Source organism: Poecilia reticulata, linkage group LG18 (assembly GCF_000633615.1).
Source record: "Poecilia reticulata strain Guanapo linkage group LG18, Guppy_female_1.0+MT, whole genome shotgun sequence".
NCBI lineage: Eukaryota > Metazoa > Chordata > Actinopteri > Cyprinodontiformes > Poeciliidae > Poecilia > Poecilia reticulata.
Window position 1 is genome coordinate 10,422,098 of NC_024348.1, and position 18,266 is coordinate 10,440,363.

At 42.0% G+C, this 18,266-nt stretch overlaps 2 protein-coding genes across 2 annotated transcripts; both read right to left on the minus strand.

Moving 5' to 3' along the window:
• Positions 1-958: 958 nt before the first annotated feature.
• On the minus strand, positions 959-6,465 carry slc16a13 (solute carrier family 16 member 13). Its single transcript, XM_008435433.2, has 6 exons — positions 6,268-6,465; positions 5,035-5,268; positions 4,323-4,466; positions 3,888-4,144; positions 2,719-3,250; positions 959-1,344 (listed from the first exon to the last, which is right to left on the minus strand). The coding sequence occupies exons 2-6, from the start codon at positions 5,261-5,263 to the stop codon at positions 1,112-1,114; spliced, it is 1,395 nt and encodes a 464-aa protein (XP_008433655.1). The 5' UTR covers positions 5,264-5,268; positions 6,268-6,465; the 3' UTR covers positions 959-1,111.
• Positions 6,466-8,396: 1,931 nt separating this feature from the next.
• bcl6b (BCL6B transcription repressor) lies at positions 8,397-14,674 on the minus strand. The gene is made up of 12 exons (XM_008435432.1): positions 14,556-14,674; positions 13,608-13,685; positions 13,315-13,529; positions 12,315-12,569; positions 11,622-11,756; positions 11,266-11,458; positions 10,975-11,174; positions 10,784-10,890; positions 10,557-10,700; positions 10,316-10,446; positions 9,318-9,455; positions 8,397-9,206 (listed from the first exon to the last, which is right to left on the minus strand). The coding sequence occupies exons 3-12, from the start codon at positions 13,512-13,514 to the stop codon at positions 9,066-9,068; spliced, it is 1,644 nt and encodes a 547-aa protein (XP_008433654.1). The 5' UTR covers positions 13,515-13,529; positions 13,608-13,685; positions 14,556-14,674; the 3' UTR covers positions 8,397-9,065.
• Between the last annotated feature and the right edge of the window lie 3,592 nt (positions 14,675-18,266).

Here is an 18,266-nt window from a genome sequence, read left to right on the forward strand (position 1 = left end):
CAAAAAACAAAGAACCAAGAAACCATCTGAAATATGTCAACGTGTAGAAAGACACCCTCGTACCTGTCAGTGCAACACGAATATCAACTAGTTTAATTCTCACTGGTGGCCTATAAAAATATGTCCTAAAACCAAGGTGTCCTGCAAGAGGCATGTGACGATGTGTAAAAGCAAAGAGGTCTGTCAAGACTTATACTAAACACACTGACGCACCAGAAACAGACGTGTTTCTAAACTTTCCCAGCTACAGCCACAATCTAGAAGTAGAAACCACATAATCTCTAGGAGTTCAACATTTCTAAAGAGTCCAAATAATAACCTAAAAGTCAACAAGAGAAGAGATTCAGAAAGATCTGCACTTAGAAGGTAGAAAAGGTAATGCTATAAATTCTCACTGCACAAGACTCCACTGCTGAAGAAAACACTGAATCTTGTTTAAAATTTGTTGCAGAACATTTGGACAAGCCAGTGAAGTACCGGGAGAATATAATCTGGTTAAAATCATCAGTTTGGAAGTGGGAACATTATGTTAAGGGGCCTGTTTTTCAGCATTTGCAAGCTCACATGATTGAACCAAAACCTTCCCGATAATCTGAAAATGATGAACCAAGTGTGGCTTTAAATGCAAGACAATGATGAGAAACACACAACCAAGGAAACTCTCAGCTGGTCTCAGAGAAGCGTGGCTCAGTCAAACGTTTAACTTTAAATAAACTCAAGAAGAAAGGCCCAATAAAATCTTTAGGTTTTAGAGACAAACTGGAGGAAAACAGCAATAAACCATTTATGCACTAACTTCAGTCGGCTTCTTTGCAAATGGAGATTTCAAGGGTTGCTACTGACATCTGGTATAAATTTCCTGCTGATAGACTCAGAAACAAAATTGTCACAGCAATAGTTATTGTTCACAGTAATGTTTTCTTGCTTCTTAATTTCTTTGTCAAGAAAGATCAAAATGCACGTTTGCTGATGTGCATTGCTTTATTTTTTTTCTCCGCTTTTCTTTCTCCGGTCTCTTTCCTTATCCATGAGCTTTGGGTCTAATCCTCTGAGGTGTATTATTAATAACTCTCAGCTCGCTCTTTGCAAACAAAGATGTTCCCCGATCAGATCACCTTTGTGTTTGTTCCACGGTTTGACAGTTCAATTTAGACGAGCAGCTGTCCTTCTGCTCTGAATTCAAAGTCTCGCTGTTATCAACGAGGACGGGTCTCTGAGGAGGTGGGGGCTCCGCGCAGGAGAAATAGTGAGGCAGCGTGGTCATGGTCAAACTACCGAGGAGCACAAAACCGCCGGCGACCACAAAGGAGGCCGTGTAGTTTCCTGTCATGTCTCTGAGCCAACCTGCAGCACAAAAAACAAAAATGGAGTCGATTAGAGCGTTCCCTCACCAGGGTGGAGTGATTAATCAACGTAATGCTTCAATGAATTTCAAAGCAAAAGTTCAAATTTGAGAATTTTATCCAAAAGTTAAGAGTACATGCTTAAATAAATACACATATCCTCACTAATATTGACTTGTATTGGCATTCATGCCCATATCTTCTATTATCACAACTATAAGTGAAACAGTGTCAGTGCGTGAACCCTTGAACAGTGTGTCGTCTCATCCTGAGTAATTAAACAGATTACACAAGAAGGCGCTTTCATTAAGAAATAGTTCATTACAATCTTTAAAATTATCTACTTAATAACTGCAGAAAGGAGTTACAGAGCTGCCATTTTTAAAAATAGAAAAAATAACATTTGTGGAAAATTTTAGGAGAGATTTTCAACACCGTTAATTTCTTTACTCTATGTAACCAAACTGAGTCGTTTCCTCCCATTTTCTCCGTTGTTTCTCTAAAACAATGTCAGAAATCTCAGATTAACCAGATCTCACATTAATAAAAATGTCTCAAAATATTTTTTTCTCTTTTTTAATTTCTTTCATTACAACTCCAATCAAATATAACAGACATGATAATTGGGTAATGCAAGGCAGATGATTATAATGCCAATTTAATCTTTTAAACTATCTGCAGGATATTTAATGCTTTTGAATTACAAAGCAAGAAAAATACTAAAGCACACGTAGCATTATCAAATTGAGCAAAGTTGCATTAAAAACTTGCATTTGCATTTGTTAAAATTGTCAACTTTGCATTAAAATAGTCATTATTTACCGAATGACATTTTATGACAACAGTCGTAAACATTCATGAAGACTCCTTTATCTTCATGACAGGTGTTATGTCATGTTTACGACAGTGTCATGTCAGTCTTATCCACACTCCGTCAAAAGAAGCCTTACCAAAACTTTTAATAAAAAATGTACGTTTTTTTTTTTTAAATTGGCGGGTTTCTATTAAGCGAGATTATTTTCGTGATTTCAACTTGCACAATTCTGTGGTTAATCGAAAGGCAGCCGGTGTTTAGCTCTGTCCGCTTAGAGAAACAGCTAAGAGCCAGTAACAGAGCTACTGGTGCCATTACTTTGGGTTTAGCTGTGTCTCCTTCATGGTCAGACACTGAATGACCTGTTGCTAGGTTTACATGTTTTCTGGACAGAACCACTGACACTGACCGCCACACACTTTCTGCACTGTCTTTGTTTTCTTTCCGATAGAAATTACTGAGAACTTTATGCCTCAGGTGTCTGTGGACCTGTTTGTGTTGCTCGGTGGCTTGCAATGACAGTCGGTGTTAACTGCTGTTGATGAATTGGCGAACTCCTACCTGACAGCGGAGTACCCAGCAGTCCTGCACAGCTCTCGATCAGCTGCAGGAGCCCGAGGCCCCCCATCATGCGCTCCACGCCCATGATCATCGGCACCACAGCAAACACCATGGAGGTCAAAGCGCCGGAGCAGAAACCGTAGAGAAGGCTGATCACAATCATTGCTGTGTAGGAGCCCGTCCAGGAGCTCACGGGCAGCAGCATAATGAACACTGCCGCCAAAACCGTCCAAAAGGTCAGCAGATGCACGACCCGAAAGCGCCCCAAGTCCGAGAACCAGCCCGACGCAATTCGGCCAAAAATGTCTGTGATGCCCGCAGCTGACATGATGAATGCCGCTTGGTACTCAGAGAAGCCCACCTGGCGGCCGTGGGCCACCAGGTGGAAATATGGCACAAAGTAGCCGAAGTTAAAAAGAGTTACACCTAAGGTGTAGGTGAGATACGGCCTCTCATAAAGCAGCGACACCTCCAGGTAGGAGAAGACTCTCTGTAGGAGGTCAGGCTGTGACGATCCGCTCTGTTGGTCCGCCTGCAGAGAAAAATAACAAATCACTGACAGAATTCATAATTTCTACTCAATTCTTCAATTAACGCAAACCTTAAACTTAGGGCTGGGCAATAAATCCATGTGCGAACCAGAACCGCACAGCATTCTGGGAGATGTAGGCAGGAGAAAGCCTTCACCCGCTCCACCTGTCAAGGCCAGCTAAGCTGGGTTGGTGACATGAACTCACTCGTTCTTCCGTTACCTAGCAATGACTCACTCGTTCTCTGGTTACCTAGCAACAACTTGTCGAATAACTTGCGCAGTTTCAGGTTTCACTAACATGCCTCCTGTCTGCTTAAAAATAAAAACCGAAGACTTTGAACGGAAACTGTGGCTAAAACAGGAAAGCTCACACCACCAGCTTGACTTTATTTCAAATATTTAAAACAAGAAACTAATCCATAATTATCAATATCGACTGATATGAAATCCTTATGTCGTGATAGTTTTTTTCAGCCATATCGTCCAGCCCTACTTAAACTTTAAACACAACCCTACATATAGTTGTTCCCTTTGTGCTTAGGGTAAACTTAAAGGGAAAACGTTCTAAAATATTTTTATTTAATAACAAAGTTTTATTCATTATAATTATTAAAAACCAGAAGGCAACATTTCCTACCTTTGTTGAGGCTTTAGAGCGACACTCTGGTCGGATAAGGGCTCCGCAGGCCATGATGTTGAGGCTGAGGCCCCCCAGGATGAGCAGGGCTCCCCGCCAGGCATACTTCTCCACCAGCAGCTGGAAAAGGGGGTTAAAAGCAAAGGAAGAAAGGCCGATGCTAGAGAAACCCAGTCCCACAGCCAGTGCTCGTCTGCGGGTGAAGTTAGCCATGACTGTGGCCACCATGGGGGTGAAGACCAGCCCCCAGCCCAAACCTGGAGGACAAAAGGCTAAATGAAGAAATGGAATTGTACTCTTTTCATCTAACCCTAAAAAAACCCCACATCTAAACGGTTTCATTCATGTATTCTGCAGAAATAAGCAAGAAAAAAAACATGACCAAAGATAAACTGAGCACAGAGGTTTGAAAAGCTAACCCTAAATTTGCCATACCTGAGATTAGTCCCATAGTAAGGTAGAGGTGAACCAGGCAGGTGGCCTGTGAGGCAAGGATGAGTCCGAGTCCGGACAGAAAACCTCCTGTCATCACAACCAATCTGGTATCATATGCGTTACATAGAGCTGCACCCAGCGGGCCTGCAAAATAAACACCATAAACTAATCCCTACTAAACAAATCAAACACAGGATGTTTTCCTTCGATTTGAGAAAATCAAGAGTCATTTTAGAAAAGCCACGATAGAGTCGCAGTGCAATACCCCTTTAAAATCAGCGCAACATACAGCGTTTGCCCAATTCTTGGTTTAGTTTATTTAACTCTTCATGTTTTTCAGTATTTCAAAAACATAAAACCAATTTAAATATTAGGCACAGACAACACAAGTAAACATAAAATGCAGATTTTAAATGAACGTAAAAATCCAAATCTGCATGGCCCAATGTAAAAAAGTGATTGCCCCCCATTACACCTCACACCTCTTCTCAAGCTATTAATTCAAGAAACTATGATATTTATCCTAGAACTGTACATTTTGCACAGTAAATAAATTACTAATTTACCAAGTAGTAAGGTACTGTGTAATAGATAAAAACATTCTAGGGTTTTTCTTAGTATTTTAAGGAAATTGAGTGTCTTCTGACAGAGATCATTACAGTATTCTTTAATTGTTTAAAGATAAGAAGGCAGGGTTCAACATCAGACTTACTAAAGAACTGCTGCGCTGCCAAGCCGATGGATGAGATCCAGGAGATGGCCTGAGCGCTCTCCTCAAAGTACCGGACGAACTCCACAAAGAAGATCCCCAAACCGCGCATCAGTCCAAACACGAGGCTGGTGCTGACGAACAACGCCACGACCAGCACCCAGCCCCAGCCTCCGTCCGGGCCTTCTGCTCCATCGCCCTGACTCTGTGATTTCAGCTTTCTGTTGGTCATATTATCTATAAACACGTAAATACACATAAAATAAATAAAAGAGGGCTGTTAAAAGTTGACCTGTCAGGCTCTGGAAAAGCATAAGTGCAGAAAAAGTCACAGATCTTTGCTGCGGTAGAGCAAAGTGGTAATGATTAACCTCCAGTGGGGCAATAAACTCTCACGGTGTGGAGTATGTGGGACTAAGCTTCTTAACAAGTTGGCCTTTATTGACCTGATGTAGGTCAAAAGTCAGAGGGCCCAAGGAGATGCTCCTCACATGTTGGTTATTGATTACTGATGGTGAACTCATGTGCACAAGCAGTAAGCTACTGCAGTGTCATCAGTCCAGTTCCACCTGAAAATGTCTAATTACACATATCTCTGTGTAAAAAAAAAGGCATGACAACTAATAAATAAAGCCACCATTAGAAAGCTACATTTTCCTGGATTTACTAAATGAAGACGCCAAGATGCCAGCTGCAGCTAAACTATTTTGTAACTACTTGTTACAGAATAACATGATAAGTAACAAATAACAAAATAATAAGTAATATTATTAGGTTATTATTAGATATTAGGTTTTCACAAAACCTAATATCTAAAATTCTCAACATTTCTTTAGAGGCACTTCTTTGCTATAGCTACTATCTAAATGTAAACATAAACTTATAGTTTGATTGTGTCTTAAAACGTCCTGCCATACTCACTGCTCTAGTAAATGGGCATGACGTAACGTCACGCGACCCCTGCCGCTGTGCTGTTGCCACTAGTTATAAAAACAAAACATATAGCCTACAACGTGTACAAGTAACATAGTTTAATAAATTAAACAAAAGTATTAGAGGAAAGAGTCAAAACCAATTTTTAGAGCGAGGTTATAACGGTACCAAAAGTGGGGAGGACCTAATAATTGCTTAATTTCCTTTGAACACCGGCTGGAGTTGACAGTTAGGGACACCGGCCGCTAACCGCCTGCTAAACAAACTTATCCGAGATGTCTGTAACTCGACTCAACAACTCACCCAGTGTGTGTGCGTGTGTCAGCTCCACGGCACCTCATGGTCCACAGTGTCCCGGTTCAGAGCAGTAAAGTGAAAACATTAACAGGGTTTGTTACGGCGAGCCGAAGCCGCCACAGCAGCTGAGTCTGCGCAGTCACCTGAGAACCAACACTGCAGCTCCCTGGACCCATCAGTGATCCCGATTATCACTCAGTCCGTGAGAAGTAGGCTATAAGTATTCTACACTTTCTGTTCATAAAAAAAAAATGGTAAAGATGTATAGCCTACTTGTTTAAAATATTGGATTTTCCCTTATAACAACCTTCTAATCCAGCAATTGGATTGTCCAGAAAGTGAATGGTCCGCTTAGTATTTCTTTTGTTTTTGCTTCTGGTTTTGTTTCCATGATTGACACTAGAGGGAAGCAACCTCAAGGTCTTGAAATCCGAAATGACTTGAGCAACTATAGCCTCAGCTCAATTACAATCACATTCAGAAAGAATCATAGAACTGATTTACAGTGCATGACCAATAAGTTGAACATTTGCAAAAAAAAAAAAAAAAAAAAAAATTAAATAAATTACTCAATAAATTATCTTGTTTTTTAATAAAGCTGATCTGTTAGCTGGAACTAAAAGTCAATCACAAAAACATGATCACCACTTTGCACATATTTAAGTTCACATGGCAGGATTTTAAAATTGTAGGCCAGCTTTCAAAGCCTGAGAGGTCACACAGGAGAATATTAAGTATAACTGGTTGGATCGTATCTTGTGTTGTCCACACCACACACAATTCGATTTCACTCACCGACATTCTGATTCCAGGCAGAAAATCCCATAAAAACCCTGCCATACTATACTTGACTAGAGTAAACAAACACGATGTAGAAGCAATAGCGATAGTTTGTGAACTTATTCTAAGTGATAAGACTTAACAAAAAAAGGCATTGGATTAAAGAGTGGAGAGAGCGTGAGCAGCGGCTCTATTTGCTTCACAACGATATGGATGCGAGTTCTGATTTTACATTGTTAAACATTTGTTACTCTGTGTTTGGATTGTTTTCTGTTCTGTCATTTCATTTAGCATCGCCAGTTTAAGTTTGATTAAGTATTTGCTGAATTGATGTTTAGATTGAAAACAATGGGCACAAAATAATGTTTTGCGTTAGCAATTTCGCTCCAACTTTTCTCCTTGTCACTTCTGTGGATATTCCTTGTACAAAATGTTGAATAAATATTCACATTGTTCACATGTTACCTATAGACAGCCCTCTCCTCCATCTCCAATGTCCAATTGTGGTTGCACAATGTCAGCAGTTCTTTGTTTGGGATTCCAATAGAAAAATTCAACCGCCTAAGAATCGTTTGACCGAGCCAAAGATAGAACCCTAAATAACCTATTTAGACAGTTTATAAGCAAAAAAAAAAAAAAAAGTTGACTTGGGGATGAATTTCACTTCAAATGATCATTTTTGGTAAAGAAAACAGGGTAGGAGTGTAAATGAAGCCTGGAAAGTCCCATCAAACTTCCAGTATTTGTCCACGGAGCTCAGACAATAAGGCCTGGCGAGCCATGGCTCATCAGGGAGCAGGAAGCGGGGATGACAGAGGGTGGGAGAGTTCACAGACACCCCATCACCTTCAGGAAGCCCCCGCACGTGGTCGAGTCTGGCGCGCAGCCGAGAAGAACTAGGACTCTGGAGGAAACAGGTGCCCTCTGCTTCATTGTTTCCACTGCAAGAAAAACACGGAGCATGGCCTAAAAGTTTGGTGGAATGGATTTGAATTAGGATAAAAACCATCCATTATCGATCACAAGACAACACAAAGACACACAGGACAAACTATGTTTGCAGACACACACATACAGGCATGCATAAGATCAATTTAGAGAGGACCTAACAATCCTTTTCGTTAAATGTGAGAGGAAGTCAGAGTACCCAGAGAAAAGCTACATGTAAAAGAACGTGGAAGCTCCACGCAAAAAGATCGCCAGCCAAACCTACAACCATGTTGCCCTAAGCGGCAACGGCGCTGAACACTGCAACACCATACAACCTTCTAGGACAAGATCTGGTTTATAAAGTGAGAAACAGGAAAAAATATTTGAAGTATTGTAAGTAAATAAAACCACAAAAGACCTTGAAATGATATAAAAAAATTATTTTATTTCAAATTTGTCCTGCAAATGAACTCATACAAATTTAAGTGGCTTCAAAACATTTTCATTTAAATGCCGTCATCAATAACATGATTTAAGTTTATTCTAGTCTTTATTCAGTACAAGAGAACTAATCCCTTTAGTCTGGTTTGAACTCCAAGAGCATAAATTACTTCTTATAGATGCTTAAAAAACAATATAGAGGCCCCAGGCCGTCAGGTTAAATACATATTTATGAAAACAACTCATGAAGTGCTTCTCTACATTCAGAATCTTCACTCACCACCTCTAATACACATGCGTTTCTTTTCTTTCTTCTATCCACATCCAATATCTTTCTACAAAATTTTATCAACACCTTTTTCTTGCACTCTTCCTGCCTTTACATCTCCTCACAATCCTTCATCAACACTTTACTTCAGTCCTTTTCTTTCCCTCTTCCTTTATCAACATTCATCCAACATTTCTGACAAAATGCGTGTCCCATACGGCCCAGACGTTGTTCGATAAAGGTGGCCGAAATGTTGCGAAAGTAACGTCTGCAGTAATTTTAACGCCAAGATCTAACTTTCAGTTTCAATCAAGAGTCAGGTGAATCATTTTCTGACAGATTTAGTTACAGCCGATGTGATCCGGTACATAGCGATCAACGCTCCTCAGCAGGCCTGCAGAAGAGGCTGGAAGGGCTCGGTCAGCACCTTGTAGCGGATCTTAGTGTTGGTGATGGCTCCGTGTTTCTGCCGTAGGTGCAGACGCAGCTGGCTCTTGTGTCGGAAGTGAAGGTCGCACTTCTCACACTGCAAAGCAAAAACACAAGCACCCCCACAGATAAAAGATGGGACAGGGTTGTTAATCCGGGTTTGGTCGGATTTATTTTTGTGCAGGTGCAAGTTGCTTCTGTAACGTACGGAGTAAGGTTTCTCTCCGGTGTGGATGCGCAGATGGCTCTTGAGCGTCTGCAGGTGGCGGAAGCGGGTTCCACAGGTGTGACAGGGGTAGGGCTTCTCACCGGTGTGGATCAGGACGTGGGCCCGGAGGTGGGCAACCTAAGACCAGGACGGAGCAAAGGAAAGGTTGAGACGTGACACAGTCCAAGAAAGCATCTTTTTTTTTGTTTAGTTGTCACATTTCACATACTTGTTTTTTTAAACAAAAAGCTAAAGAAAAAATATTGATGTAATTTTTAAATACTCAGCTAATAAAAAAGAAATATGCAGACTCTTAAAGTGGAGAATCTGTACTTGTTTTCTTGCAGCTTTTTTCTGTCTAATGAAAATCAACACTCGTTCCTCACTTGAATTGCACCTTCTCTTGTTTTTCCCATTCTGAAGATTGGCTCAGATAAATGGGCCCCTGTGTCACATCCTATTGGAACACCCCAAAAAACAGGAAGTTGTGAACTACTAATTGAAAACTCTTGAACAACAGATTTGTTAAAAGCTATTTATTTCACAATTGTGGGATTTTGTTCCAAGTGAGTGAATTTGCTCAGACTAACTGTTGGAAATTCAATGTGATGTTATGAAACTGATAAAAGAGAGAGAGAGAGAAAAAAAGAGGCTTTTGTGCATCTTTACCAGAGGTTGCAGTAAGGGAAACCAGATGAATGGCTGCTGCATGGAGCAATTTTTGGCATGAGGCTATATTTTTCTGTGAGTAAATTTATTCTAAGCATTGCGATACTGTGTTAATATATTTTTTGGAAGTTAAAACTCATATCTGTCAGTGCTGCCACACCCAGTTTAACCATGTTCTATCTGTAGGCTTTTAAGAACAAGTGTAACTTTTCAAAGCTCATCTAAAATATTAAGAAAGCAGAGTTTAGAAGTCAGTGTTGACCGGTCATGGCTAACTCCTGTACAATGAGAAGTTTATCAATTGTTTTAGTGCACCGTTTCTTCCTGACCTGAACAAATCGAGCTCCACAGGTGTCGCAGCGGTACGGTTTCTCTCCTGAGTGAATGCGGGTGTGAGTTTTCAGGTTGGCTGGTCGGTTAAACTGAGCTCCGCACACGTTGCAGCGGTACAGCTTGTCTCCTGCCAGAACAAAGTTCGCTCCTGTTACACACTTCTTGTGTTTTTTCTCAACCAAAAAAAAAAAAAAAAGCAATAAAAAGAAACAGAAAAATATATGTTGAAAGTTTCACCTGAGCACACAGATTTGGTTCCCTGCAGAGAGCCAGAATAAGCAAAGGGCAGGTAGCGATTCTCGCATTTGATTGGAGGTTCGCCGAGTTGGGCAGCTTCCGGATCAGATGGAAGAAGTTTAGGGATAATGGTGCCAGGTGAGACTGGAAAAGCAAATAAGAAAAGAAAAACTTCTTTAGAAACTAGATCGTTGTGTTTCCTTAATGACCTGTTTGTTTGTGCCTACCTGGCTCCTTCTTGTGGGAGGCAGAGCCTTTTGGGAGATCCAGAGAGGGAGGCAGCCCGAGGGGAGGGGCTCGGCCAGAACCCTCGTAGCAGGAGGCCTGCCCCTGTCTGATGGGGAAATTCAATGTATTTACCATAACCGCTTATTTTTTCTTTCTTTGTCCTCAGATTTGTCAGATTTGTCTGGTTTACCTATCAATCTGACCAGGCACTTCTCCAGACCACGCCTCTGTTGGAGCTTTGAGAGCCAAATCCTGACACTGAACCTCCTCTGACTCCTCTACTTTCACCGCAGCAGCAGCAGCAGCAGCGGTGCAGAGAGGGTTCAGGACAATGTACTTGTACTTCTTCCAGTTGCAGGCCTTTGGGTCTGGTGCGGCTTTGGTTTCAATCTAAGAAATTGTAAAATTTGTCATATTTCTTTCAGCTTTCTTTTTAATAACAGCCACCAGTTTTTGGGGGGGAGGAGCGGAGGGAACGTACCTCTGGGTTTTTGCTGCAGGTGCTGGACTCGGCAGGAGAGTTGGGATGGCAGCTGGAGCAGTCTGGGCTGTTTGGGGATAAAGTCTGGGCGTTCAGGACGGGTGAGTCAGGATGTTCTTTCACCTCGTCTGACCCAGGCTGGCAGGGCGGGAAAGCCCCTGGCTTGAGAAAGCCTTCTGCAACAACAGGGAACCTGCAGGAAAAACAAAGGAAGTTCTGTAATGAGCCCAACCTGCCGACAGACAAAGGCACACAAGCTGCAGCGGCAGCTGTACTTCTGGCAATGTGCAAATGGAACAAAAATAACAATTTCCCCCATTTTCTGAGTAATCCGTTTTTGTCATTTGAAGACTAACCTTCTGTCTGCAGCTGCTGGGAGGGACTGCTGGGGTCCTGGACTGGGCAGTTCCCCCCCTTTAGGGGAAGCAGAGGCGACAGAGACGCTGGAGTCCAGCTCCATCCGCGGGTGTCTGGCACTCACGTTCTCTGTGCTGGAAAAGAAAAGTCAAAAACATGAAGCAGATTCACAACACATGCTTAAAGGGGCAGTGTTATGTATTTTTCAAGCACATAGCACCATTTAATAGCTGTGAAATATGCTAAATAAATCAAATATGATTTAAAATAAATGTTGGTTCCCGATTTAGCGCCTTGAATTTGGCCTCTGTCTTTTTAACAACTCCTGCTTTTTCTGAAACTCCGTCTTTAGGAAGTCATAACAACATCGCTCCTCTATTAACCCTTTAACAGCATTTTTACCAGTGTTGCTCTGAGAAGTAGCTCAAATAATGAGCTCAGCAGATGCTCAGTTCCACCAGGTGTCTGCTAATTGCTGCTGGCTAGTCTGAAGGAGCTGGGGGAGTCACTGTGTGGCGGAAGCTCCAAAGTTTGGGAACTGCAGCTAAGAGGAAACTGGAGTTCCGCCCAGACGTTTTGCACAGCTGAATGGTTGCCGTGGGAGATGTAATAATTTCTTTAAAAAGTCGATTCTACACAATACTGCCCCTTTAAGAACATCTGGCGAAGGCGGTCGATTTGCAGGCCCTCACCAGTGCAGCTGCATGAAGTCCCTGCATGTGTCCGCCACATGGTCCATCTGCAGATAGGCGGCCGTGGCCAGCACACCAGAGACGATGCTTGGAGTCAGGGGCAGGCGGGAGGTGTACATGAAGTCGAGCAGCAGGGAGACGCAGGACGGGTCCAGGCTGCTGGGAAGAGACACGGTCCTGAGCGGCTCCCTGCTGTTGCCGCCACCACGGCCCTGAAGCATCATCCGGTGGGAATACAGGGAGTAGAAAAACCCGCTGCACAGACAGAGGGAGGAGGATTTATATGAAATTAAAGGTGCATGCTGCCTAGATTTTTTCTTATTGGGCACAAATTGCACTAAAATTGCAATTTCACCTAAATGCGCCGCAGTCTTACACAAAACTTGAATAACAACACTCTTTATCTACCCTCCCACCCCCCCAAAAAAAAAAACTATGTAATATTACCACTTTATTTTGACTTTATTCTCGCATTATGATTTTATTCTGGTAAAGCTATGACTTTGTTCTCATAATTTTATTTATTTATTTATTTTATTTTCTTGTTGTAGCTCTAATACTAAAGCTATTCAAATTACTTATCAGCTTAAAGTCAAAATGATTGCACCACAATTGATCACAAATTGCAACCGACTGTTTATTTGGCCCCTTTTTTCTTTATGATGAGTTTTTTGTGCAGTACTCTGAGGCTGCTTTTCCTTATTATTACTAAACATCACATACATCAACCTACCAATGGGACTAGAGATCGTAATTAGCTACTTTGCCAAAAAAAAAACAACTATCAACAAGAAAACATATTGATGAAGGTTGTAAAACAACAAAAGGAGCATTTCTGTCACCTACTGATATGGAGTGGACAAACCGTGAATCTATATGCAATATGATATGAACAAATTGATTGGCAGCTCTGGGTGGGGGGGGGGCGACCACGCCCCTGCCTCATTGCCTCCTAGAGCAAAGACGGCGCTTCATGCGGCATCTTGACCTTTGCACTAACCTGCAGGCCACAAGCACGGCGCAGTGCGCCTGCAGCTGGACGCTGCCGACCACCAGGGTGGTGTCGGTCAGGATGCCCCTGTGCCGCAGCTCGTTCAGGTTCAGCAGCACGTCGTTGGAGTGGCGAGTGAACTCCTTCACGTATCCCCCGGCCCGCATGGTCTGCCCTCTGTCCGCCCTGTAGATCCCCAACACTTCCATCAGGCTTGGCTGGATCTGTGGGAAAAAGCAGAAAATCGTTGAGCGTCTTGGAACGGCGCCTGTTTGGACGCGTGGAGCTTCAGAATGACGTACCTGGTTTTAACTGGTATAATAAATAAACTGGAGTGTCCCGGACACATCCGTTAGGTGAGACCAGCTCCCTACTCGTACCTGCATGGCAACAAACAAACAAAAAACACAGAATATTTAAAGAACAAACTGGAGATGATCAGGCTTTCCTAGATGATACCAATTTGAGGTTTTCTTTGAGATTAAAAAGAGGCAAAACTAACTATCTTTTCCGATGTCTACAATATATAAAAGAGAAATAAAATGTTCTGTTCTCTCATAGAGGTAGAAGCTTTGGATGGAGCAAAAAAAATAAGGAATTGCTGTCATGAGCTGAATGGTTTGAATTAACTTTCTCACTTTTATAATTTACTTTTGTCTTCTTTCCTTAAGTCATATTCAATTAATTTTGGTTTACTTAATTCATTTGTTTTCTTTTGTATTAAAGTCACTGACATCTGCAACCCCTGTTAGCTTCCAGTCAATATTAAGCAATGCATTACTTTTGCCAGATGTCTCTGAAACTCCTGTTGTGCTGCTGAGTTTTTGTGGAAACACAATATAAATGGTTTCCAGCCCTGGTTTTACTTTGTTATATTTACAGTTAATACAATCCTGAAGGTAAGAACTACATGTAATAACAAGATCATCCCTGTGCAAAGTGAATGTCCTTTACTTTCATCTGCTTTTAATCAAACTCAACCAAGTAAACATGCTGTTGGATGGTGCGCTTAGGGAATGAAAATTATTTGTTTTCATAAATTTAACGAATAGATGATAAAAACTACGGGTATTTTTCATCATTTGACCTGCCTATCAAATGGACAAAGTGGTTATTTTCAGTCCCTGAGCTGACCGATTGTTGTATCCCTTCGATTAAAACACTCAAAACAATAAAATCCTTCGCAGCCAGACAACAATCAGACAGTCAAAATAGGAAAGAAAGAAAATAGAAGTGGTCTCAGGACTTACCCCGACCAGCAGGGACGAGAAACACAGCGCGCCGCTTTGCCTTCAGACCCCCCCCGAGTGTTCAGTCAGCAGTCAGAGGGACGAGGAGCTGGCGTTCACCTTCACACTGTGACACCGGCTCAACTGCAGGCACAGCCCTTTATAACGTCTTGCAGGAAACTCCCTTACAACCAGAGTCCCTTGTTTCCTATTTCCTCAATAGCCCACGCGCACTGTGGAAGAGAGGCAGGAAAAAAAACCGATGGCTGCAGGCTCTGGACCCATGAGTATTTTTAGTGGCCTATTAGTTTTTCTAAACCCCCACGGCTCGGTGAGGAGTAATGGCAGGAAAGCTCGGGGTGTTTTTGTGCCACGCTGAAAAAATATATACTGGAACCCCTTGGGGAGAGGCAGTACGTGTCTGGCTGTCCAGGGGTAGAACTGGGGAACATTCCCCACCAACGCTTTCCGACACTTCAGTCCCGTCCAGGAGAGAGGAAACTGCAGGAGAGGAAGCTGGAACTCCATCTTATTGTTTGATAAACAAGCTATTCTTTAATCATTGAGATCTTATCCTCGATTGATGCAGGGTCGACAGATCTTTTCACGCACAACCACTCCTATTGAAAAAGGTCTGAGGAGCAGCTGGTGTTGCTCATTTTGAGCCCATTTAGTTGGACTTAATTAAGAGATTAGTGACCAACACTCAGATGTGAGTAACGCAACTAAACGTTGAGCTAACCTTAAATTACAATGTATTTTCACTCCGACCTGATTACATATTTAAGAAATTGGGTTTTAATGGGAGAAACAACAAGCAGTATTGATCATGTTGTTTCTCTTGCGGAGGTAATAACCACTCCGGACGCTGAGCGGAAGCCTCTGGCCTGCTGCCTGGGAGGAGAAGTGTTTATGAGGACCAGAAGAGGAAGGAAGCAGGACAAACTTGATCTTTCTAGATGGGAGACACGTTCTCCTACAAGTGCTGAAAAACAACCTTTCCCCCCACCCAAAGTGAGAGAAATGCAGCCGACAGATGTGCAGGAACTCCCCCAACACACACACACGCACGCACATGCACACACACACACACACACACACACACACACACACAGAACTCTGAATACATCCTGCGAGACTGCACAGAGACAGGGATGAAAACGCCGGTGCAGGACATCCGTCAGTGACATAAAGCAAGAGGGAGACACTGATGGAGAGGGCAGGTAGTCATGGAGCGAGGGGACAAAGGCCAAGAGGTCACAAATAGCTGAAAAACAAGCGGAAAGGTAACTCAGCATCGTATCAGTCAGGTATCACTCTCTGAGTGCCTAATAGAGTCGCAGAAAAAGTGAACTGTGAACTAAAATGTTTCCGTTAAATGTGTTGAACAAGTGACGCTAAAGGAAAAGGAAGAAAAAATGTCATCAAAGGTAAATGTTGATCTTGCAGAATCTATAGTGAGGGTAATTTAACCAAAACTAAACAGATCATAAGTCATAGACAAAGGTATTTTTTTTTACCTCTTTAACTTTTCCACATCCTGTCAAGTCACAACCACAACCTTAGGTTGTTAGGTCCAGTTTGCATACAATGCAAACTGGAAGGAAAATGATTAATAATAATGTCCAATATTTTATACAAACAAAAATCTGAAAAGTGTGACATAGATTTCTATTCAGCCTTTCTCTTCTTTGTGTAACCTTGTTTAGTAGTATTTACATCTGCAAGACTTGATTTTTTTTTTTTTTTTGGGGGGGGGGTAATTTTCTTTGTAAAGCAGCTCAAGCACAGTCAAATTAGATAAAAATATCTGCAGATGTCAATTTTCAGTTCTGATGTAGATTCTTAATTGGATATGGGCCTTGACTGGGTCATTCTGATACATAATTATGTATAATAATGTTTGAAACCTTTCCATAGTTTTACCCTGTCTGCTTTGTTCCGTTGTCTGCATGATGTTGCTTTTTTAATGCTCTCAAACGAACCTTTCAGACCTTTACAGAACAGTCGCATTTATACTTTAATTGCACAAAGTGTAACTGGTTGCACTGGGTTTTATTTGGGGTTATCAGATTAAAGGGAGCTGAATGTGCATGATACCCCTGACACAGTAAATACTGACATTTGTTTTCATACTGTGACAAAAAAATAACCTCAAAGAAATTTAATCTCAGCAGGTAAATCTAACCCTAATTTGGAGACTTCAAAGTTTGTAAGCCATTTAATTAAACATTGCCCAACATACGGTTTCTGCTCCTTTGAAAACGAGAATCGGAAGCATATTGTTTGCATGGGATGTAGAGTAAGACGAGAGTGTCCTTGTGCTTTAATGTGTTTGGATGGAAGGTTTCATCAATTGTGAGCTTTGTTAAAACGAAAAAAAAAAAAAAAAAACAGAGGAAGAAACCATAAAGGAAAACAACGATTAAGAAAACAGAGTGGGAGATGTAGGTCTCTGCTACTTCCAGGCATTGTGAGAAGAACGGATGAGGGGGGCGGTTGAGGAAAAGTGAGAACATTACTAAACGGGTTCACCAATGGCCGGAAGCCGTTGAGTCTACGCCGTTGGCAGAACCGGGCAACACTCTCTGTGACTTCCTGCATCTGAGCCCATCTGCGAGTGCCCTTTGGCGGCCGACTGGTCTTGTTTGTGATAAAATGAAGAGATTATGTTATTTAAAATCAAAATGAAGAGGCTGTGCCACCTGTCTGTATTTTACATGTGAGGCTTCCCGCTATTCTGTGGTTTCCTGGTTTGCCTGGAAAGAACTTTTATCCATCTGATAACATGTGGACTGAGGCAGTGCTGTGACTTCAAAAGTCCAAGTCAGTGCCAAAAGGTTGACAATAACACAGATCTGGGTAAACCGCCTCTTCCTGGTTGGACATATAAGGGCAAGCAGCAGAGGAGCAAGAGGAAGAAGGGCGATCCCAGGGTAAGCCATTGTTGTTTGTCTTTTCTTTGATGGAAATAGCTCGACATAGAGAGAGAATATGTGAATAAATGATGCCATTGAAAGAGGTTACTGTGGTAACACACCACCCAACAGTTCACGCTGGGTGGTGTGGGAAGAGGAAGAGGAGGAGGAAGAAGAAGGGGAAATGGGGTGGGAGTAGTAGTGGGTAAGAGACAGTTGACCCAAATCTGATCATGCGCAAAATTATAAAGCCTCACTTGACCTTCATGCGAAATTCAGTGTGTGAGGTGGGGACAGAAAGTAAATAAAGGCCAACTTTTCTATGACGCAACTTTTTCCACATTGTGATTTATTTGTACAATTATGGATTATGCGAGTCTTCTCCCCATAATCCCTGAATATAAAACCCACAGGGGGATTCAATGAAGACGTTTCAGCCACAAAATGAGCTGTGTGGAAAACTAAGTACACCCTAGCTGCTTCTGCAGAATTTAGGAGGGAGAGCATAAACCACACGCTGCTTATCAAAGGCACTTTAATCATCAACAGATGTGACCAGTTCGATATAGCAAATCCAGACTGTGCAATTCTCTAAAATAAACGTTAAAATCTCAGTGTCAGACTCTGACACTGAATCCCTTAAAGATGACTGCAAGACAAGACGGACACATTTTTGGAAGAATCACGAGGAGGATGATCTATGAAAAATATGACAGCACAACTTGGACTTGCAGAGTTGCGCCTTAATGAACCCCTTTTGGAGCAATGTGCTTTGGAAAGACGGCAACAAAATATATATATATATATATATATA